At 38.4% G+C, this 25,335-nt stretch overlaps 1 protein-coding gene across 1 annotated transcript in view; it reads right to left on the bottom strand.

Moving 5' to 3' along the window:
- The window catches only part of LOC122797787, a 626,362-nt gene that overhangs the window by 428,370 nt on the left and 172,657 nt on the right, over nt 1-25,335 (bottom strand). The window contains exon 4 of the mRNA XM_044066308.1: nt 18,269-18,592. Within this exon, the coding sequence (XP_043922243.1) occupies nt 18,269-18,592 (324 nt within the window). The remainder of the gene's footprint in view (nt 1-18,268; nt 18,593-25,335) is intronic.

Here is a 25,335-nt window from a genome sequence, read left to right as displayed (position 1 = left end):
AGATTAGAAAAGGCAGATAGGACAAATCTTATAGTAGGACATAGGGGAGACTACTTATTGTGAATAGGTTAGCTTTAGTCTGCTTTACAGTGCCTTTCAACCTCAATTCTCTGACAGTACTTATTTAAGATGTTATATTCTGTACTGATCTCTAACTTAAAATTAAAAGTTTTGTTATTGAGTCTATTGATTTTTTGAGTAACATAATTACTGAATTTCTGTCAATCAGAAATGATATGCACAAAATACATCAGCTACATTATCAAACAGATTTGAAGCAAAAAGAGCTGCATGTGTCAATGACTGAAAAGTCAGGTTTTATTTGCATCTGAGTGGCTCAGTGGTGCAGCAGTTAAAGTTGTCACCTTACAGCAAGAGGTTTTCCAGTTTGATTCTTGTCTGGGGTGCCTTCTGTGAAGAGTCTGCATGCCCTCCCTGTGTTCCCAAGCATTTCCTCCAGGTAATCCAGTTTCCTCCCACATTCCAAAGACATGAACTTGGTGCATTGCTCCCCAGGCCTCCGCTAAAAATAGGCTCTGTCCTAGTTGGACTTTCCCAGTCAACAAATGTTGAATAAATAAATTGATAAAAATCTCTTGCAAAACTTTCCTCAGATGTTTTCCTATTTATATTCTTCCACATTTTATTAAAATGATTAAAGAATCCACAGTTTCTACATTCTCTATTTACTATTTTAGGAGTCTTCTTTTCACACCGATACACCATGAACATGTCATCTATTCAACTGAATACCTGTTGCTCTAAGTGCATCATGACCAAGTACATTACTAGAGCAGTTTTCTGAAAAATGGATTGAATCATTTCTCACATTAAACTGTACCTCAAAAAATCTGTTCTATCTTGCTATTCCGTTCCTAATTTTATCTTTACACAGATCCAAATTCTTCACTATGCTTGTCTAATTGCTTTTTAGTTAGTCCTGGTGTTCTTCACAGTCGCATCTTTAGTGTTTATGCATATGTTTTGCAAGGCTTTGCTTTGGATTTTATCCATCTTTATGCCTCAGATAATTATACATCAACAAGGAATCATGCAGTTCTTCAACCTCAGTCTTTGGCCTTAAAATGTAAGTCAGCTACACAAGCATGAACAGACTATTATGCCAACTGATTTCTAGTAATAAACAAATAATGAATATATAGCAGATCCTATGGAGGGTCACAACATTACTGTCCTTAGGAACAGAAGATCAGCCTGTTGCTCTTTAATAAGATTAAGTGTATAAAGCATATTTATGACATCTTCAGCAAAGTGGTGAATCTTAGCTTGCACCTTATTTTTGCTATGCTAGTTAAGGTCCTGAAGAGATCAAATTTCTGCAGCCACTCTTTCCATTTTCTGCCAAATTACCCTCCAGAAAGCCAATATAATGTTGCTTAGGAACTAAGTGAAATAATGGATATCACAATGAAGGCATCTCTGTAGTTAAAATAAAACTAATGGCAAAGGTTTATTTGCCTCTGAAGTTGAAAATATATTATTGCATATATCCAAGGTTTGCCTCCGAATAGTAAGTGGCTATTTATCTTAGGGATGTTTGTTTCTTTGTCATAATGTACAGTGTTGTGACTTAGTGCAAAGGGCTAAGGATAGGATTTTTACATGCATCTGCTGATAGTAAGGGTTTGATTCCTTCAGCCTTTATTTACATACTGTGTGACCTTGAGCAAGCCTCTTAACCAGAAAGTGCTTTGGTGAAATTTGGACTAGGCTTCTTAATGACCTCTTGAACTGCATCCCTACTAACGACCTATGAACCAATCAGCTTTCTGCTTTCTTTTAATAAATGTTTTGCTTGCACTGTTCATATGTTCTGCTTATTTGGCACCATTTCAGATCTGTCAGTTGTTTGTCAGTGTTCTACATTTGTTTTGCCATTCTCCACTCATTTCATTAGTTTTTTTCTTTTTTTTGGTGACTATTTTGCCTCCCAGTAGCAGACCGTTAGGTACTCAAACTCTTCTCCTCATCCAGAAGGTCTGCATGACCTGACTTAGCCTCCCCTGGGGCTACACCTGTCTGAGGCTGGTGAGAAGATTAAGGACCCTGACACAGCATCATACTGCTGTTAGGGAGTGTTTTCTTACCTACTTTCCTACCCTCCTGTATGCACCCAGTTCTGCTCTGTGGGTAAGGTGGGCAATAGATGTCAGTACTAAACTGGTCCTCATTTTCACAAGGGTCTGATGTCATCAGGACACCCTGCCCACTCTCTGAAGCACCTTGCAGTTGTTTTCTCAGTTGCCACCAGAGAAATCAAACCACAGCAGTGTATTCCAAGCAAATGTACCTCCTTCCTTACCCCCCCCCCTCACACGGGCACACCTATCTTCCTCTACCAGTGGTTCATACACCTTATTTCGGCTTTTCCCGGTTAGGGGTTGCCACAGTGGAACTCTGGTCTGCTAATGATTGGCAGTAGATTTTTATGGTGCTGAGGTGCTAGCCCGATGCCCAACCTTCAACAAAGGCACGCCTATTCACGCATGTCTTTCGAACACCACTCAACCGCAGGGAGGACATGCAGACTCCACACAGAAGGCACTCCAGCCAAGAAGTGAATGGGAGAACCTCTTGCTGTGAGGTGACAGTGCTACCACTGCACCACCGTGGCTCTACCAGTGGTTCATACACCTGTGACATTAATTGAATTTGGGTCACCTGGGCCATAGTTGTGGCTTTATCTCTCTCCACCATGGTGCTGGTATGGTGTCAAGGAATTTACTTTTTTTTAACTTTTTTTATTTCACCTGGCAGACTAGGAATAGCTGTTTTACTGGCTGTGCCATTTTTGTCTTGTCAGTTTAATCATTTGTGGCAGCATGGATAAAGCGGAGTTCCTTCTGACTGGAGTAATTTGTCAGCTCTTTTGCACTGGCTGGAAAAAGTTGAATCCACAAGGCTGATAAAAAGTGCTGAAATTCTACATTGGCACCACACAATGTGTGGGCTCTTTCTGGATGGCCTAGCAGCATATTACCAGGGAATTGTAGCAAAGGCATAGATGCATCACTCTGGATGGAGCTATATTATTTACCTTCATAACAGCAACTGAACTGCAGGAAGAATAATGTGACATCCAACATGCAGGGTAGCATTATGGGTGCTCTCACTTTATACATTACATGACATAGGGGTGAATGTAAATGCAAATACATTTGTGTGTATTTGCATGTTTTTGTATTTTTTAATGTATTGTTTTTGTTAATACTCAGTGCATTCAGTTTGATGCCTTCTGCTTGTTGAAGCAGTAATGAGATATTTTTCTATGGGCTCTGTTATTATGCCAACATTTCTGTAGTTCATTTAATATTGTTCAGTACTGTTCCACACACAATGTGTAAAAATATGTTAATTGTTTCATTTATGTACCATTCAAGCTACCCTCTTAGCCAGAAGAATGTTGTTCATCCATTTGTGAGCATTCAAACAAGCCTAAGTAATTCTGTCTCACTTAATTGCTGAAACAGAGAAAAATGAAGCATCTTACAATATAAATAGTATATGAATAATGTTCAATACAGCAGTTCAGCTGTGTTCCACATCATGGATACTTTAAGATGAAATATTTCAGTAGTTTGTATGTAGCATGGTTTTGGAATTGTTGATATAAATATGAACAGAAAATATTTGATGCCGAGATGTATCACTAGGATGAACTCATGGAAATTCTTGTAGGTGTCAGTAGGGCTGCTGAAAGTATCTGCAATGTCTGTACACGTCCTGTAGGTGTCACTAGGGCTGCTGAAAGTATCTGCAATGTCTACATTTTCTGGCTTATGTTGTAGTTGAAGATCATTAAACTACAGTGCCGGAGGTACCCTCTGCACTCTTGCAGATGTTTTGTATAAAGACTATGTAAAGATCCTCTGAAGACTCTTCTGGTGGTCAGACTCCACTATGACAATTTTAAAATATAATATAGTCAAAAATATGTCAAGTCTCATGGTGGAAGACTGAATGAAATAATAACTTGATGGTTGGACACATAAAACCTTCTCTGGAGAAACAAAGAAGTATCACATGATCTGATACTAAGTACAGTCATTTATTGTATTAAGTGACATTGTGTAATGTCTGGAAGAACATGTCTGCCTTTGCACAGCTAGCATAAGTATTTGGTTGGCTCAGTGATACAAGCCTAGACAAGTCACCTGAGCTGACTTCAGTCAGAGTATGCCTAGCAACCCCTGCATCACTGGATGCTCAGTTGTTGAGGAAACTGAGTGAACAAACAACGACTATTGACCAGCATACCATTTTAAGGAGAGGGACTAATCTTTAGTGCAACAAACTTCTCAAAAGCAAGGGGGGAGGCATGCAAGCTATCAAAAGTAGTAGTTCTGGAGCAGACCTCCAGTGTTCATTATGTGTAAGATTGTATAGATGCAAAAAGGCAAAACCAACAGACAAAGGTCAGGTTTCACAAAATGGTGATGAAAACAAATGACAAACACTGCTTCTCAGTCACCCCAGTTCTTTATTAGTCCAGTTGCAAATATTTCTGTAATCTTTCCATGGGAGCCTATCTGGTCACCCAGGGAATGAAAACTCAGTGGCAGGTCCCCGTAGCCATTATAGTGATGTGTAGCATTTTTTAGTATGCCATATCATTAACTCTGCACCTCCACGATGCAGCATATAGTGTCATATAGATTTATTTGTTAACATTTGTTGACCGGGAAAGTCCACTGGATCTGAGACCCATTTTCAGTGAAGGACCGGGGAGAAAAGCTCCACAAAGCATTACAGTGACAACAAAGTTTAACATAAGCTTAAAAAGTATTACATGTTAAAGACGCAGAAGAAAACATGTCAAAAATACAATTTACAGGATTTACATTATTCTGCACAAGATGCAAGAGAAAAACATATTTCAAAATACAGTTCAGGAATTTACTTTATTCTACACTAGAAAAGCACGGGCTTTGAAAGAGTATTTTCTATGTTAAGAGTATAATATACTGTATAGTATGCTTCCAGTATTTTACCTTTACAAAACCGAATCACAGTAGTGCGATTGCTCATATGAGCGAATCGTAACCATGAAAGTCAGAACAGCGACAATTTAACATGTTCGAAAATCAACAAATCGAAAAGCAGATTCACTGATTTTCGAACATAAATATCGAAAAAAAATCTAATGAAGTGTAAAGCAGGGGAGGCAAGCACCCCTGCACTCCCACACTTTAATATTCTAACTCCGAGATCACACTACAGTGGGGAAAGGGACCATTTTTCGATCCCCACTATAGTGCAATCCGCCCCAAAATGCCGAATGTACAATGAGCGAATGTCACTGTGCATTCGCTCATTGCACATTCGAACCTTTTTCCATTCGGCGTTTGAAAACTTTGCAAATGGCCTTTTGGACAATTGCTGTTCACCTTTGTGCAATACGCACACATGAAGGTAAACCGTTTTCAGTTGTTGTTGTGAAGACTGGGTTTTACAAAGATTTGCCAACACAGTATTTGGTGAAATGTGCTTTTTAAGGAAGTTTGCTTCTGAGGCAGGTGCAGGATGGATTGTTTAGGTAATGTGTTTATAGAGCTACTTTAAAGGTTTTTGGGTGGTCAATTTGGGTTATTTCAGATGGTAGGTTATTTCATAGTTTGGCAATAGAGTGGGAAAACAGACAGTGTCCAGCTGTTTTGCTGGGTTTTGTTACTGTCAGCAAGAGTCTACAGGAAGATCTTAGAATTCTTGTAGGGGTGTAAGTTAGTAGGAGTGAGTCGAGGGCTGGGCATTCATTAGGTTTACTGATTAGTTTGTGGACTAAGGTTAGTTGGGTGTATTTTAGATGGTGTGAAAATTCTAGCCATTTTAGTTCAGTGATTGCTTGGCAGTGATGAGAATGGTGTGGTTTTTCGGACGCAAATTTGTCTATTTTATTGCAGCAGGATTGTAGTTTATTACCAAGGGTTGTGCGAAGATTAGTAAAAATGGCAATACCATATAGAAGGGAAGGGATGAGTTGTGTATTAGCTCATTTTATTTTGGTATATTTATCCATGTAGAGCTTGTGGCAATATAATTTGCCTAGTTTGAAATTAGTTTATTGCACTCAGGATATGTGGTTCATAAGTAAGTTTATCTATTGTTATGCCTAGTAGCTTGACTTTCTTAACTAGTTCTATTTCTGTGGCATCTTTAGCAAGGATTTTGAAGTCAGTGTCAGGTGATTTTGTGCAGAAAAGTAAAAGTTTAGTTTTTTGGGGGGTTTAGCATAAGTTGGGCATTAATAAGCCATGATTCTATAGAAGTAAAGGCCTGTTGTGTAACTGTGAGGTGATCTGAGAAGTTTTTGGAGGTGGATATCAGAGGTGAATCATCGGCATATTGAATGAGATTCTGGATTAGGGAAGCTTTGTGCAGGTCATGGATGAAAATATTGAACATTAGTGGACCTAAAATGGATCCTTGCAGTGCTCCTATATTGTTGGGTTGGTAGTCAGATTGTACATTTAGCTACCTTACTGATACAGGCATGCCCAATCTTACATATGTAGTAACAGAGAAAAACTAAACACAGCTGAGCTTAAGAAAATAAAGCATTTTAATAGCAAAATAAAAACAGGTCAGTGCTTTCATGAGCAAGGTGCTTCTTCAGACCATAAAAGCACAAGACTTTCACAGTTTAAATACCATAGGCAGGTGATACTAATGATATAACGTGCAAGATTTCAGTGTGGGTTTTAAAGAGACTGCAGCCTTTAATAGCTTGCAGCTGCAGAATCCATCTTAACTCAATATATTCTGTCCTATTCACAAGATCACCTCCCCTTAAATTCACGGGTACCAATTCTAACACAAAAAATGTAAAAAAATATATTGAATCTAACTCAGAGACATGCTTCGCAAAGGCATTAGACAATTGGATGGTGCAGTGGTACAGGGGTAACGTTGTCACCTCACAGCAAGAGGTTCTGCGATTCGATTCTTGGCTGAGGTGCCTTCTGTGCAGAGTATGTATGACCTCCATGCATCTGTGTGGGTTTCCTCACACATTATAAAGACATGCATCGGGAGCATTTCTCCCCGGGTCTCCATTGAAAATTGACTTCATTCCAAGTCGGAGTTTCTAGGTAAATAAATGTTAAATTAAATAAAATAAACTTCAATTTACATACATTGTAAATGTGCTCTAAAATACATTCCTTCAATGTACAATTAGTTTTAACAACATAGAAAATCTGACATCTAGAATATTGCACTAAATATATCAAGTTGACACTTTTGCAATTCACATAGAATTTAAAAATAAAGTGCATCCAGAGTCTGGGTTTACACAACCGTGGGTAGGTAAAATAAACCTACATGCACTACAAGAGTGGCAAGAAGTGGTACCTTTGCAATCAGTGTGTAGATTTACCTTCTGATGCCATCTGTTTTTATTCTATTCTGTTATTCTTAAATGAAAACTTTGGTGATGTCTCTAAGGCTTTCTGAAGAGCCTCATCAGCCATTAAAATAGGCTGATTTTTCTTAATATCACAGACTACATTAATATGACTAGAATATGTTAAACTCTAGTTTCCCTCTGTTTGTCTATAAAATCTACACTTCTAACATATACTTCTAAGAATGGTTTCACAATAGTGTCCCTGCATGCAAAAACTTCATTAACTACGTTCTTAATTTCATTAGAAGAATGTTCTGTGATCAAAAAATCATCTGACAACTCTTCTGCTGCCTCTGATAAAAATTGAAAAAAAATTGAAGTTTTATGAGAAGTAAAACAAAAGCGCTTACATTGTACTTTATTTACTAAAGCACATTTTTTACATTGGTGCAGTGAAGATTTTCTCTACTTCCGTGACATGGATTTGTGATTTTTTTTTTATTGTTTGTATTTGGCTAACACCCCTAAGAAACTGAACTTTTAGACATTCCTATGATTGTGTCGGGGATGCATACTCTATGTAGGATGGTGTTCTTCTTGCATGATTTCTTAGACAGTAGTGTTAATTCTTCCAACTGAATCTCTATTCACTAACACACCTAGATTACCTAGATATTCAATAGAAGTATCTCAGCATTTGTGAGTGAATTTTTAAAAAAGGGGATGTAGTGTTCAAAAATTCTATAAAAGCATATAAATATTCTATAGAAAGAAACATTGGCATATTGTAATGGCTGATGAGTCCCTCCAGAAAGCCTTAGGGACATCGCCAAAGTTTTTTAAGTATAACAGATGTTGAAACAGCAATTATGCTATAAACAGCAACGGAAGGTAAATCATCTACACACTGATCACAAAGGTACCTTTCCTTGTCATTCTTGTAGTGTATGTAAGATTATTTGGGTCTATATGAAATCATCGAAATGGCTCATTATCGAATGCCGTAACTAACTGCAAAACCCGAACCCTAACAATATCGAAACCTCAAAACAGCAAATTTTTTCCCAGGGAAAAAATTCACTGTTCCGAGAAACACAAACACACCACAAGCACACTAAAAAGCAGCAATCCACACACATACATTTAGAAGTTACATCTAACCCTACACTACACTGCACATACACTACTATCTATCCACTTACCTTAACCCAGACCCTAACCCTAAGGTCTTTCACTATCGCACACTCACCTCACCTGCACCCTAACCCTAACTCACTTAACCCACCCCTAACCCCAAATTTTCACTATCCCACACTCACCTCACCCACGCCCTAACTCTAACTCACTTAACCCACCCCTAACCCCAAATTCTGTTACAATCGCACACTTACCTGACCCGCGCCCTAACCCGAACGTCCGCACACACACTTACCTTAACCCAACCCGTAACTTTCCACCGCATCACTGAAAACAGTGAAGCCACAACAACGGCCAACCAAATTCTTTCCCTAGGAAAGAATTCAGTTTTGTGCATCTTCGCTGTTTTCAGCGTTCGCGATATTGGGTTCGATATTAGATCATTCAAAATTCTGCCATTTCGATAATCTAATATAGATCTGATTATTTCACCTCCCCATAGTTTTGTGCACCCAGACTCTGGACACACATTTTTAAATTCTATGTGAATTGCAAAAGTGCTAACTTGATATATTTAGTGCAATGTTGTAGAAGTCAATGTTTCTATGTTGGAAAAACTAATCTTACATTAAAGGAACATATTTTAGAGCACTTTTATGATACACATAAATTGAAATAGTCTAATGCCTTGGTGAAGAATGTCTCTGAGTTAGATTCAACACATTCTTTCAATTTTTTTTTTTGTTAGAATTGTTACCTATGGATTTAAGGGATGGTGATCTCATGAACAGTACAGAATATATTGAGTTAGGATGGATTCTGCAGCTGCAAGCTGATAAATGCTGCAATGTCAATGATACAGTCTCTTTAAAACCAGTACTGAAATCTTGCACTTATTATTATCATCTGCCTATGGTATTTAAACTGTGAATGCCTTTTGCTTTTATGATCTGAAGATGCACCTTGTGTGTGAAAGAGTGAATCTGCTTTTATTTTGCTATTAAAATAGCTTGTTTTTATAAGCTCAGCTGTGTTTGGTCATTTATTTCCTCTGTTACTACATGTGTAAGATTGTGCATGCCTGTATCTATATGGCACTATGAGGTGCAGAGTTGAAAATGCTTTGGAGACCTGCCACTGAGTTCTCATTTCCTGGGTGACCAGACAGGCTCACGGAAAAATTACATAAATATTTGCAACTGCACCAGTACACAACTGGGGTGATGAGAGAATGAGGGAATTGTAAGTCTTATAAAATAAGTAAAAACTTAGCAGCATAGAGTGTACTGCAGGCACATATATTGTACCTGCAAAGCAATAACTGATGTCTAGAATCCAAACTAAATGGGAAATACTAGCTGCAGTAAAAGAAAATGCTCATGAGTTTTATAACAGAATAAGCCTTTAATTTTCAAAAGCAGGGAGCCATGAAAGTTGCATAACAGTAATCCTGCACTCTTCAAAAACATTAAAGATAACAAGGATAAGGAATGTATAAGAAGAGTAAATATTAGTCATGCCACATTTTAAAAAGATGCTTTAGTTTCAACAGCTCAAGTCAGAATGTAAACCATTTGGAAACTATTTCTCCCTGCATATAAGGGGACCTAATTTTGAGCACTTCTATTCTTTGCAAGGACCACGGAAAAGGTAGTTCAGAGGAAATCAAAACTGATATAGTGTCTGCACCAGGAGCCATATAAATATACTGATTTAAGTATAGCCACACACTCTGGAAAAAGGTGGGGTACACCAAAGACAAATACCTGTTGGGGATGATAACAGACAAAGAAGGCAATGACTCTCAGAAGTGTATAGAAAAAGTAATCGTGTGAGAACAGGACGACAACATTTGAAGATAGAGAGTTAACAGCTTATGAGTGATGGTAAAAAAATGTTTCAATGGGAATGAAAAGTGAAACAACTTCCAGGATAATACTGCGGAGTCAAACTCAACAATAATTTAACAACAAATGGAAAAAATAAAGCAAATCTTAAGAGGTGGGAAGATATTAACCATCTTTTCAATATTTTGGACACTATGGACCAGAGCTCGTGATCCTGATTATCATTGCATGTTTTTTTGTTTTTTTTTTTTGCTTAGTAAGGCTCCAAAAACCTTAGAGTTAAAGTGAAGGTACTGCAGGTAAGAATATCCCTTTATATTCCATGCAGGAATTCATGAATGCAGTATAATTTTAAGCGATTACTTCTAATTCTACTACTAAGTCCCAATCCCTCCGAGCTACATGCTCTAGGGACCTAAACCTTGTCACCACAATAAACAGAACATACTGGAGGATTAGATTCCTGTCCCAGAGACTTCCCATACTCTGGAGAAAACTACCTATCTATATCAAACAAAGCTCCTCATCAGCACTCTTCAAGAAAAATCTTGATGATTGGATGAGAGATAGGAAATTCACCCGGGGACCACTTCTGTGGCTCTGCTTGACAGGGGCACAGGAAAATAATTTTTTTGGGTGGCAAGAGCCAGGGTACCATTTAGCTAGGCTTATATAGGCCCTAGGGCCAATAGCCTAGTACCTACCTATGAACCTATGCTTTAACAACTATCAACCGATAAGTCAAAAGTACCTCACAGCATCCAAAAGATGGAAGGTACCGATCTTTGTTTATTTAATTTATTCATTTACTTCAGTTAATTTTTTGGATTGTTGACTGTTAGCATCACACTGGAAGTATTTTATTTTCAGTGGAGTATCAGGAAAACATCTTTGATTTTGCCAAGATAAAAAGGCCATGTGTTCTAATCCCATACCAAGGGCTTTGATTAATGTTACAATACTGTCACTAGAGCAACATGTGAGGGTGATGCACTTCTGAGGCGCTGTTCTTCAGATGAGTCATTAAACCAAGATGCCATCTACCTGAGTTAATGGTAGCTCAGATGGATGTAAAAAATCCAGTGACACTTCTAGAAAAGAACGAGGAATGTTCCTGGAGTCCTGACAACATCACGACTAGTCAGGTCTCACTTGAAAGTAGATCATTTCTAGTGGGAATAAACTGGTCAAGTAAAACCAAATCAGAAAAGAAAGAGAAATTAAATCAATAATCAGTTCTGTCATAGGAGACAATATCTTCAATGTCCTGTTTTCTGAAACTGATGTTTTCACCACCCTAGTATGACCGCAGAGGTGATTTCTTGTAGTAAGGAAATGCTGGTAGCAAAGCCCCCTAGCATGGAGAGTTATGCATGATTTGCCCATCCCTTGACAAAATCCAAGGCTGAGATATGATTGAAACAGTCATTGATTATACAACTGTATCCATTTAAAACAGATCAGTTAAGAATATAAAAAAAATGCCATAAGCATAAAATATATGTAGTGCATGGAGTGCTGTGATTACACTCCAGAAATGATAAAAAGCTATTCTTGTTAAGGATGCCCTAAGTGCTCTTACGATTGGGGCTCATGTTAGGGATTAACAGTGGACTGTACTGGCCAGCAAGAACTACAGCAGAAGGAAAAATAGCTTTTAAAAGCTTTATAACTTTAGTTTGCCACACCTACAAACAGAAAGTGTGGCAGAACAAAGTGTCTTAACAGTTTTTAAAAGCTGTTTTACCTCCTGTTGGACGAGCACTGTATTACTGCCTGCTGCATCACTCAGCTTTCCTTGACTATGACAATGCTCCTGATTTTGCCTCATATCTTTTCCCTCTCCCTCATAAAAGCCTTGATTTTCTGGTAAATCATTGAGTATTAATGTCTTTCAATAATGCCAGACATTGCAGTTTCCTACTTCTTATTATTTAGTTAGTGAATGTTGATGCAAAGTCTGTTCTTTTGTTAACTTTTTAAATGAATTACAATATTTAAAAACTGCCTCAGATGTTTTTTTGAATGTTTCATAATACATTTAATTTAGAGAGAACACATACACATGCAGGTAGGTGCGTGCGTGAATGGGTGTGCCTTCCTTGAAGGTTGGGCGTCGGGCTGGCAACTCTGCACCGTAAAAATTCACTGCCAGTCATTAGCAGACCGGAGTTCCACCATGGCGACCCCTAACCGGGAAAAGCCGAAAGACAAGACATACAAATGTAGGCATACACTTCATAAGCTATGAAATCACTGGAAACTGGGAATTACATTTTTGACAATGTAGGAATTGGTTTCTTCTATGTGATGTGCCATCTCAGGAGAGGGACTTCTTTATTAGCCTTGATGTCTCCTTCAGGCTGATCATTCTTTCCATATAAGAATACAATGCTGTAAATATCTTTTTTTCTTTTTCTGTCTCTGCAGCACATAGTGAGTAACCATGCAGCTACATGGCTTGTGGTAATATTGCAACAGTTAATGAACATTGTCGTTTTTTTTGCCTGTATTTGCAGATGTCTTAATGGTTTTACTGTGAACTAGAACCATCCCAGATTTTGATCCTTTGTACCCCATTACATTAGAATTTGTCCAGAATTTTTAAGCAAAAAAGATGACAAGTATGCTGCTACTGTCTTTTTGACAACACTCAGAAACTGCTTTACTGGCTTTCAAAAGTCAGTAAAATACCTTATCCTCTTTCTTCTCTTTTTCATGTAACTAGTATATATAGAACAAATAAAGCTCCATACTCTAAAAAGAATTTTCATTGAGGCTTTGCTATATCCCTTTATTATGTGTTTTCCATATGCATGCCAAGATTCATCATCTTGCTTCTCATAAACAGCTCCACTGCCTGGAAAGGTTTTCCTTATATTCATGCTTCATAACAATCAGATTGTGATTGAAGACCCAAGCATAGTCCTCTAGTAAGTAAATAATAAAGATAAACTTACACTGTTATATGGTGCTAAGTCAAGTAGCATGCACAGCATATTGAGTTTATCAATTATGACATACATATATTTATTTATTTAACATTTGTTAACCAGGAAAGTCTAACTTGGAACTAAGCCAGTTTTCAGAGGACACCCAGGGATAAACACTCCAGATGAATGTCTTTGAATGTGGGAGGAAACCAGAGTACCCAGAGGAAATCCACACAAATGCAGGGGTGACATGCAGACTCTGCACAGAATGCACACCAGCCATGAATCGAACCAGAGAACCTCTTGCTATGAGGTGACAATGCTACCGCTGCACCACTGTGCCGTCTATATGAACTTGCTTCTCATAAACAGCTCCACTGCCTGGAAATGTTTTCCTTATATTCATGCTTCAATGGACCTGTGTTAGACAGGTGTCTTGGAACAGGCAGTTATTCCACAACTTTCATACATAATAAATAATAAATATAAACAGTCACTGTGTCTGTTCTGTGCTTTGGTAATATAAATAAGGTTGGCTATTAAGCAATGAAGTTCATGGTAGGGTTTATGCTATGTCAGGTAATTAGATAGGACTGGACAAACTGACAAAAAGAGAAACTTAAGTGCAAACTTGAGTTGCACTAGACAAAGCTGGTTATTAAGTTCATACCGTTTGAGGCTGTGAAGTCAAACACAGTGATGCACTCACCGATGATGGCCTTCAATGAACCTTACAGTTCTGGGGTATTCTTGCTCTAATTTATACAGCTACAGACACTGCTGGTATGTAAATGTGCCATGTAAAGCAGTTCAGGAATTTATTAAAAAGAAGCTGTAGTGTGTCAAGTATTGCAAAGAAAAAAACTACTTTTAGCCCTATAAAGCAACTTTATCTCATTCTCCAGTGAGAGCATCGACTTCCAGAGAGTTCCTTAGAAAGCAGCGCAGGCATAATGCAGAAGGCAGATTTCCTTTGCATCTCCTAAACCCTGGACACTACATGCCAAAGTTATGTTTTAACTGACTGCATCAGCAGCAGGAGAAATTCAGACTTTATAAAGTTAACAAAACATCCCATTCATACCCTGTTACATTTAATGTGGCCATAAAAGCTAAAGTCAATAGCTTTTCATTCTTGGACACAAACTAGAATCAATTACAGGCCCATTCCCCGCTGTCTCTGTTGAGCCACCAGTTGGCACATCCATCAAATAACCAGGTTTTGGTGAGAAAAGATGTACGTACAGAGACAGGACAAAGGAGAGACTACAATGTGAGAAGCACTTGCAAATTATCCAATAACATCTGTATTTTTACACTGATTAAAAAGTCCAACATGATTTCCCTTCTTCTTGAAAGCAATTTTGGGAAGACTGGGTTTAGAAGTCCACCACATCAGGGCTAGCCACCTGGTGGTGCATAACTTGGCTCCAGATGATAATCACTGCTGAAGTGACACCCCAGCTCCATGTGCAAAATGGGAAAAGGGTTTAAGGAAGGATGGATAGATGGAGGGTTTAATCAAATCCAGTAAACCTGAGACTAAGTTAATCAGAAGTCTTTATTCTAATTCCATTTAGTATCTGCTGTACCGGTTCTTTGATTATACCCGTTTGATGATAATGACATGCTCAAGGCTGACCGATCTCAGAGTTAATACATATAGAGTCATAGTTGCATGTGGGGGAACAGAGGGGCTTACTCTCTGCAAAAATGCTTGAAATTGTTTTCATTGTTAAAGTCGATGTTTTGAGGTGTTGACTTTAAAGCAATAGTATTGTGTGCTGTGATGCCTGTTCAATTAGAAGCCACTAATCAGCAATTTCATCTGGTCAAACATCTGCACAACCTTGTAGTGGTTTTGTTTTCGATTTGAAGTATTGGCATATTCTCAAAGTTATCACGCTTTGGGAGAAATTAAGTGGAAGATTAATCAGCTGATAGATATAGAACATAAATCCACACTGTTCATGCTAGATGGTATAATTTCATTCTACTATGTGTGTATTTATTGCTCATGATCATTAAATTGGTTGGATAAATGAAAAGTCAGCCACTCAAACCAAATACAAGTTGGCACTGTAATTTTCAAACCCCTTTCACACTTAGTGACTAGAGGAAAAAATATTGATAATTTAATAGGCAGTAAGAGAAACAGCTACAGCTTCCTTCATTTATCTAAAACACTTGCACGTCTAGAATGACAAAACAATGCTGTTCAGATCACTTATTAAAATCGGTCCTACTACTTGTCTATGTCTAATGTCACTGCAGATTTATAAATGTACTTAAAACCTATTACAATGTTTCATTGACATTGTGTCATTTCAGAATTTCAGAATGAAATTAAATTTTATTTTATCCCAAACTTAATTCATGAAGAATCCTTCTTTTTACATAAAAGCCCAGTAAGCCAAGGAGAAGGCGATTTAGTCTAGTATACTGACTGTTATAAAGAGTCCGAAATTTCCCATAACATGGTCAAATTTGTCTCATTCATCAATACTTTTACAATTCAGATTGGTTCCTTCATTTCTGAAAAGTTGCTAGTCAATGCTTCAAAATCTGAATGCCATGCCTGCTGAATCCCTTACTGTGTATTTCTGAGTTTTGAAGAGTGTTTTAGTATCTTCCCTATCCCAGATATGATAAAAACTCAACAAAAATATGAAATCAAATCAGTCAAGCATGCTTTTGTGAACCTACTGATGACTGCAAACATATAGAATCTGCCAGCAAAATTAATACTGATTAGATGGTCTTTAAATGACTTCTACTGGTATAAACATACAGAGATACAACTACAAGCTCCATTGTAAATGACAATCGGGAACAGATTTAACAGTCAACATTATTGAAGCAGGACAGCTTTACTTTAGTTAAATGACTGGCTCTGAATAATAATATTGTTGGGCTGTGCCCTGAATATGCAGAAAATGTTTTCAAAAGAGTGCTTGATGCATAGAATAAAGTTTATTTTATTTATTTATTTATTTAACATTTGTTTACCGGGAAAGTCCGACTGGGCAAGTTAACCATTTTTAGCAGAGGCCCAGGGAGAAAAGTTCCACATACAGACAAATTAATAATAGCTTACACAGACATAATCATAGTACGAGTTAAAAGTTATACAATGATAATACACAAGACAGAGACAACATAGTTTGACTGGTATAGAAACAAAAATAGAAAGACAGGTATAAAGCATAGCTATAATAGTACAATGTTATAAGTCATTTCTTACAGTTGAGGTATACAGTTTTACTAGTGTTTTATTCTCGAAGGTTAGTGGTAGCATTAGATGTAGATAAGGTGTTAATAGCCTTTTGGCAGGTAAGAGAAGCTTGTAGTGGAGGAATGGTAGTGGCAGAACTGATGTGTTGTTTTTGATACTGGGTAAATGGGGAATGCTTTAAAGTTAACCTGGAGTATTGCATGAGCAAAGCCATGCATTTGATAAGTGGTTTTTGAGCAGTGTTTGTTGTGGATCTTAGTGTGTGGAAGTGTGTTCCAGATTTTGGCTACTTGACTGGAATAAAGAGAGTCTCCTGCAGTGTTTGTAGCCTTGGTTGCTTTTAGTAAAGATTGATTGGTGGAACATAGTGTTTGGTTTTTGGAGTAAGGAACTATTATGTTCTGGATATCTGGTGTTTTTTTTTTTCAGGCAGGTGTAGTATTTTGTGAGCCATTGTTAATTGATAAGATAGTAGCTAAGGTAATTCTAATAAGGGGAGTTAAAACAAGATACCCAGAAGCAATGATTCTGCCATTAATGCTATAATAAAAATATTCATTAGTAGCATTATCATCCCTATGTGGGACTAGTCCAGTGAACAAAAAGTGAGTAGATAATAATTAAGTAAATAAATAAATAAGCATTGCACACACCTACACACGTACACCCCTTAATATCTCTTTTCAGGCTTTCTACTGTCCCCTGGCCATCCTTCTACCTACAGTATTCATGGAATAATTTCTGACTATGGATCATCCTCCTAAATTTATAGAGGGAGAGTGCAAAGTGTTACTAGCTTTACTGATCAAGGCAGTGAAAGGCACAATTACTGGTATGTTCTCTAATAAATATAGTTGCCCAATGTCCTAACATACAGGATCTAGAAACATAAAAAGTCAAAGTGAGACTACAGTTCCTCAAGTTGTATGAAAGTTCTACTGCCGTGGAATACCTTAACTTTTCCTGTTTAATAACCATGTGATTCTTCTACATAAACTAAACAAACCTAGTTAAATGGAAATAAATTCATTAAAATCCTTATTGCCTTCTATACAGAATGCAGGGAAAAAGCTAGTATATCAAAACACAAAACTTCTGTTTTCTGATTCTGTTATATACTATTTCTATCAGTTCCATGACAAATATAGCAGCTTTATATTTTACCATTATCCTGATATCTTATGTTTCTACAGTATTGAAAGGCTTACAAGACTGTTATTTTTAGGATTCTTATCAGAACACTACAATGTTTTACAATGATCTCTGTACATACTTACAGTAATTCAACTTTCTTGTCAAAGTCATCCTTCAAGCCAACACCTAGAGGACAAAGCTATAATATCTAGCAATACACATGATGTTATCATATGGTACAGTTACTTTTACTTTTGATATGGCTGAGTAAATATTTTAAAGCTGCAGAACCACGCATTGTGTGTGCAGCTTTTATTTCTGACAGGCTAACTTGGGTTGGGAGGGTGGCCTAATGGTTAAGGTGTTTGTCTTACAAACACAAGATGCAGGGCTTGAATCTCACAAGGGATAATTGGCTAGGCTTAAAATGGCTCGTAAGGACAGTTAGCTTAGAACTAATCTATGAACACCCATGCTTCTTTTCTGAAAAGGAGCATTTGTACAAACATTCCCAGTTATGTACCAAAATACCTCATGAATTCATTATTACAAAGCATGGAAGAAGAAAACAGCCAATATGTCTGCCACAAAGTGCAATATTACTCTCATTACTTACCATGTTGTACATGAATGATTTTCTCCATATTCGTTTCGGAACGCTCATGTATGATTCTACAGATGTATTTAACTTGGATATCCTTTTCCTGCACTTCCAGAGGAAGAAGAGTCTTGATGTTGTATGTTCCAGCTGGAGTCAGTATAGGTCCTTGTTTCCACATGTCAGCACGTCTCCCACGTTCTGTCTGCTCCTCCTCACTCACCATCTTCCAGGATATGTCCAGCTCTGCTGGATAAAAGTTCATTGCATCACAGCTTAAGACAGAATTCTGGTCATTGCTGGCATATGTCATGTCTTCTGAGGTAACAATCTGAGGAGGAGCTAAAGAAATAAAAAATGTGTAATGAGTTACCAGGGGAGAACGAAAAAAATAAACAAATAAATACATAAATACATACATAAATAAATAAATACATAAATACATAAATAAATAAATACATAAATACATAAATAAATATACATAAATAAATACATAAATAAATACATAAATATATAAATAAATAAATAAATAAATAAATACATAAATAAATACATAAATAAATACATAAATAAATAAATACATAAATAAATACATAAATACATAAATACATAAATAAATAAATACATACATAAATAAAGCATTTTACCACATGGTGTACATATGAATCAGAAGCACTTAATGGAACTAATGAAAACAGCAAGATACAATGCATACGCCACTGAAATGCTGAATAGTTGTGGTCATATGATCACAAATGTTATTTTTAATTTTATTTATTTATTTATCTATTTATTTATTTTACATAAAGTCGGCTGGACACAGATTCCTTTTCATTGGAGGCCTGAGGAGAAAAGCTCCACATATAACTAACAAATAAGATCACTATTAGTACAAACTTTACATTATAATTAAGGCAAACAGTGAAATACATTATGAGTCACATGTCTAACAAATCAACTTCATAAAATTAAGCAAAAATATAAAACAGGATACCATCTGCCATATTTAGAATTTTAGGTCCTAGACCCATTAATAGCAGAGTAAAGCAGTGGTGGATCTAACCTGGAGTAGTACATGTATTTATGTACAATTTGGATTGTGCATTGCACAGAGAAAGGTAACGATTAAAGGCACTGAAGCACACATTATAAGTAATATGTATATAAAACATAGTGGGGTAAATTTGTTCCACCTGCATGACAGAGGCATGATGTGAAACTTAAGTATCATAGCAGAATATTAGGCTATTGACCCAAAGGGTATTTTTAAGACTAGCCACACTTTAATAAGTATTGGTTTCCAAGGGTTTTGTTGGGCATATATACTCGAGCTTGGGTGGCTGAGTCATTACAAGCTTAATCTCTGTAAGAGAGACATAAGTGCCAAAACAAGGGTATATCTACAGTTCCGCATACTTTGATTCAACTTTAAGTGCAGGGATGAACTCTGCTCCACATGGATGGGAAGCCGGTTTTAAAGAAGGTGGAACCTCTGAGACACATACCTGTCCTGTTTATGCTTCATGCAAGATTTAGGTCCTTGAATTGGGTGTTCCTGATGCTATTTGTTTTACAGATATGCAACAGGTCCATTAGGGCTGGATCGAAGGATGGATTGTAGGTCAGGCATAGGTCGTCTCTCAGCAGGTTGACAAGGCTTTGAGGTGGTCTGTGTAGGAGCTCTTTTTCACACCAGTTATTCTTTTTGTGAGGAATCACTTTGTTCTCCCCAGTTGTTGCATATACCTGGCCTTGTACATACAGACATGGGCATTGTACACTGTATTTATGAGAGCAGAATACAATGGAACAATGACATGTATGGAGCTAATCGTCATACCCCTTCTTATAAGTTGTGCAACACAGAGTGATTACTGCAGCAGACACGTGAATGTTAAATGCAAAATGATTATTTACATGCATTCCCAAATCCCTGACTACAGGGTCCACACTTCAGGGTGTATTGTTAATGTAGTAGTTTTCTGGGGTGGCTGTCTTTCTAAAAGATACTAATCGACACTTTTTGGCCATGGATCTGGCAACAGTTATTAGTATGTATTATGTCTTAGGGGGATTCAATGACTGTACACAAATTGCAATCATCTGTAAACTTGGTCAGCTAGAGGTCTTTGATGTTAGCCCTGACCTCAGAGAAGTAGAAACTGAACAGGAGTGGCATTAGCACCCAGCCCTGAGGCACCCCACTAGTAACTGCCCTTTTATATGGAGATAGACTCTCCTATTCTAATTTCATGGGTCCTGTCGGTAAGCCAGCTGGCTATCCATTGGGTGATAGAGAGGTTTGTACTTTGTTTAATGAACTTTTTTGTTATGCATGAGTGGGGTTTTGTGGCAGATGCCTTAGCTAGGTCGAGGTAGGTGGTATGCATCATTTTGCCCTCATCCATTGCTTTTGTGACCTTCTCAAAGAAATCCACCAGTGTGAGCAGGTAAGACTTTCCCTTGGCAACCCTAAACTGATTATGAAAGTTATCTTTTGACCTGCTTGTGGTGATGGAGATTCCCCAGACCCTTTTCAGTGTGCACACCTGCAACACACTTGGTCTACCTGCATCATCGCAGCTTGGGTCCCCCCCCCCCCCCCAGATACTGCAACATTGCCAGATAAAACCACTGCTATGGTCCGGTTTCTCCCTACAGTTATTGCAACCCAAGAATAACACTTTTTAATAAGGATACCTACCACACAAGTCTGCATAGCACACTGGGTCTACCTGCATCATCGCAGCTCAGGTCCCCCCCCCCCACAGCAACTGCAACATTGCCAGATAAAACCACTGCTATGGCCCAGTTTCTCCCTACAATTATTGCAAGCCAAGAATAACTTTTTAATGAGGATACCTACCAGACAAGTCTGCATAGCACACTTTGTCTACCTGCATCATCACAGCTTGGCCCCCCCCCACCCAGCAACTGCAACATTGCCAGATAAAACCTCTGCTATGGTCCAGTTTCTCCCTACAGTTATTGCAAGCCAAGAATAACACTTTTTAATAAGGATACCTACCAGACATGTCTGCATAGCACACTTTGTCTACCTGCATCATCGCAGCTCCCCCCCCCCCCCAGCAACTGCAACATTGCCAGATAAAACCTCTGCTATGGTCCAGTTTCTCCCTACACTTATTGCAAGCCAAGAATAACAATTTTGAATAAGGATACCTACCAGACAAGTCTGCATAGGTGACTGGATATTTACAGTTCTTGTTATTAGCAGATGTGGTCCTTAATAGTTATGTTTTAAACATTGTGACTGGTTATTTACATTTCCTTTTACAGCACATTTTTTAATTTTACTAGTTAGTTTTAAACATTGTTTTGGCCGGCCATGCACATCTGAAAGCGCCCCCAGGCAACTATAGCTTTGTCTACTGCCACTGGGTGGCATAATTTAATATACTTGCTGTATCTTGTCCCAAATAGATCTGCCTCCACACTGAATACTTGTAAAGTAAGGCAAGTACCATTTACTTGGTGTATTTTGTCCCCCAGATAGATTTACCTTCCTTTCTATTAGTTGCACACCAAGGCTATAAAGTAGTGTTTCTGCAACTAACTGCTTACACTCCTAATTTCCTGCTTCTACCTCTTCCTTGCTTACACTTACATTACAGCTCCAAGGCTTCCACTTCTTATGTTGATTGCTTTTCTTTGCAGTCTTCTGTGAGGGGGCGGGCCAGATCTCTACCTGCTTTTTCTGGTTATACCTTCCCCCATTTTGTATCTCCCTGCTCCCCATGCACATTAACTAGACTATATTAGTTGGTCTCCTTGAGAGGCACCATTTTGAAAGTTATCTTTTGGCCTGCTGTTTGTGGTGCACCTGGTTTAACAGGCATGTTTATGTTTTCCAACTGAAGTACTTGGCTAACTTTATGTAGTTACCATTATTACAACAAAGAACAAGTCCACCAGAGCATAAAACAGGGACCAGCACTTGACTCCGTGGAACACAACCAGCCACAAACGAATTTACCTAGGTTTCGTCTTTAATCAGACTTCTTCAGAATACAAATGAAACCTTGGTAAATTCATTTGTGGCTGGTTGTGTTCCATCACGGAGTCAAGTGCTGGTCCCTGTTTTATATAACTTTATGTAGTCTAGGGACCTAACTGACATAGTGATTGCTTTTACTACAGAAATTGTTTACTGTTATATATGCCGTTATGCTCACAATAGTCTAAAGGACTAACTGAAGCTGTGACTGCTTTGACTACATAAACTGTTTGCTGTTAAATATGCTGTTATGCTTACAAGGATTTTGGCTGGTGACTTGTGTTGTGATGCATACAACTACAGTAAACAAGTGCTATATTCTCCATACTTTCCTTACCTCTGAGCTTACCTACCTAACCACTGATTGTTCTTCACAATCTTGCCTTCTTCCTTCTCCTTGGCTCTACCTGCTCCATTTGCCCTGCGGGCTCACTCTGCTCCCCTACCCTACCCCCAATTCCCACCCACCCCAGTGCTCCTACACTTACTCTAGCCATAAGTCCCCTCCCCCCTGTCTCACCCAATCCACTCTCATCTCCTCACTATCCCCTCCCCTCCCATCCTCTAATACTCTCTCACCCCTCTCCATCCCTAATCCTTAAAGCTCTAGATACACTTCCATACTCCTCCCTCCTACACCATCGCCAATAATCCTATTACATCCTCAACACCTAACCCACAACTATTCCATTGCACCTAAACCACACCATGTCTCTTCAAACCACTCTCATCCTTTCCCTTAGCCTATTACTCCTAATACCGCTATACCATGCTACCTCCTATTCCTCTTACAAACTACCCCATTCTTTCCTATCCCCTCTTCACCCAACCATCACCCCTAATACACATCATAACTCTGCCACCATCTCATTTCCACACTATATCCTCATCGCTAGTGCTTCCAAACTGACCTCTCTGCTTTAAACTAAAACTCCTATCCTCCTCAATGAAACATCATATTCCCAAAGCACTACTGTACCTCCCACCAAACTCTAGGAGCAAATCCAAACCACTGCTCTCATTCCCATTTAACTGCCTATGCCTAGCAGGAGGCATACACCCCAACCCAGGACCTAGTACCAGCACAAATCCATCTCCTCCATTATCACCCATACTACCAACCCTAAATACCTTAAGATCTTGACCATTAATACCCAGAGTCTAAGAAACAAATTAACCCACTTCCATGCTTGGCTATCCCATACCCAACCTGACATAGCAGCTGTCTCTGAGACATGGCTAAAACTCAACATTTCAGACTCTGAAATAGTACCCCCTGGGTTTTTAGTACTTAGACAAGGCTGCCTAAAAAAGAAGGGTGGAGGAGTAGCCTTAATCTACTCTAGCCTACTCTCCATCACCACCTACCAAAATCCTATTCCACAGTTCAACAATGCTGAACTAGTCAAAGGAAATCACAACCTAAATAACCAGAAAAGCATTTGTGTTATAGCCCTCTATATCCCCCCTGGAAACAACATTAACACACTTGAGGACATCCTTCTATGGGCCTCATATAATATCAAGCTTGAGACATACATCCTAGGAGATGTGAACATTGACTGGAACACAATTACTGCTAATAACCCCACCATTTCAATCAATCTATGTAATTTCACTCAACTCACAAATGTTATAACCAGACCTAATAAAAATAACCCCCCAGGCTCCATACTGGACTGGAGCTCCTTGTCTCCCACTCAAACAAAATTTCCCACACTGGCACCTTACCAGACTATCAGTGATCACTTACCAGCCTTCATCCATAGAGCAACTCTCTCCTCTCCTCATCTACACCAATATATCCATATTCAGAATCTCAACAACTTTAACCCTACAACTTTTTCCGGTTCTCTCAAACTGATAAATTGGGAAACTCTAAAAACTCTACCTCTGGACAGTGCTGTCGAATTCTTCAACTCAACCTTCTTAGACACTCTTAACTACCAAGCCTCTCCAAGAATAAAACGTATAAAAAATAATTCCGTCCCTTGGCTTAGTAAAGATGCCAAAACACTCATGCAACAAAGGGACAGGACCTGGAAACTCTACCATCATAATAGGCACCCTGACACCCTTCTTAAATATAAACAACTCCGCAACTTAGCCAAAAAACATATCATACAAGACAAAAAAACATACTATATCAAACTCCAATCTAACCACTCTTCTAACCTCAAACAATTCTGGAAATCCATCAACTCACTTCTCAACCCAGGCACCAAAAACAACCCTTGCCCTGACACTAGTAAATCTGACCCAGAAATAGCTACTCTGTTCAACTTTTTCTTTACTAACTCTATAGCAGAACTCACTAAAACATTCCCAAACAACTCCTCCCTCAAATCAAACCCTCTGCCCAAACTTCCACCCCAAACTCACCTCCCATATTCCACCCATCCCCACCTCATATATAAAAAAAACTTCTCTCTATGCTTAAGCCTTGCTCCAATGCCCCTGACAATATCGCCTCACCCTTTTTAAGAATTTCAGCAGATAGCATCTCCATCCCCATTAGCATACTCATCAACAGATCCATACAAGAATCTTATGTCCCCAAACTGTGGCATACAGCCTTTATCCTACCCCTCCATAAAGGAGGCAAAAATAATAACATCTCCAACTTCCGACCCATAGCGATTCTCTCCCCTATTTCACAAATTCTTGAGAAATGCATCCACCTCCAGCTCATGCCATTCATTACACATAACCAACTCCTCACCTCAACACAACATGGGTTCTATCCTAGCCATAGCACAATAATAGCTCTTCTCTCTTTTCTAGACATCGTAAACCATGCCTGTGACTCTGGAGAACTTGTATCCACAGTCCTCCTTGACCTCTCCAAGGCTTTCGACACAATCTCCCATACCCACCTTCTTCACCACCTTTCCAATCTTAACCTCTCACAAAACACCATTAACTGGTTCAGCAGCTACCTGTTTGACAGATCTCAGGCAGTAAAATGGAAGACTGGCACCTCAGCCTTCCTTCCCACCCCAACCGGGGAACCCCAGGGATCCATTATTGGCCCTATGCTCTTCAATATCTTCATTAATGATTTCCA

This window comes from Protopterus annectens, chromosome 3.part1, assembly GCF_019279795.1.
Source record: "Protopterus annectens isolate FY-2018-M chromosome 3.part1, PAN1.0, whole genome shotgun sequence".
NCBI classification, from domain to species: domain Eukaryota; kingdom Metazoa; phylum Chordata; order Ceratodontiformes; family Protopteridae; genus Protopterus; species Protopterus annectens.
This window is presented reverse-complemented; position numbering and strand designations above follow the sequence as displayed.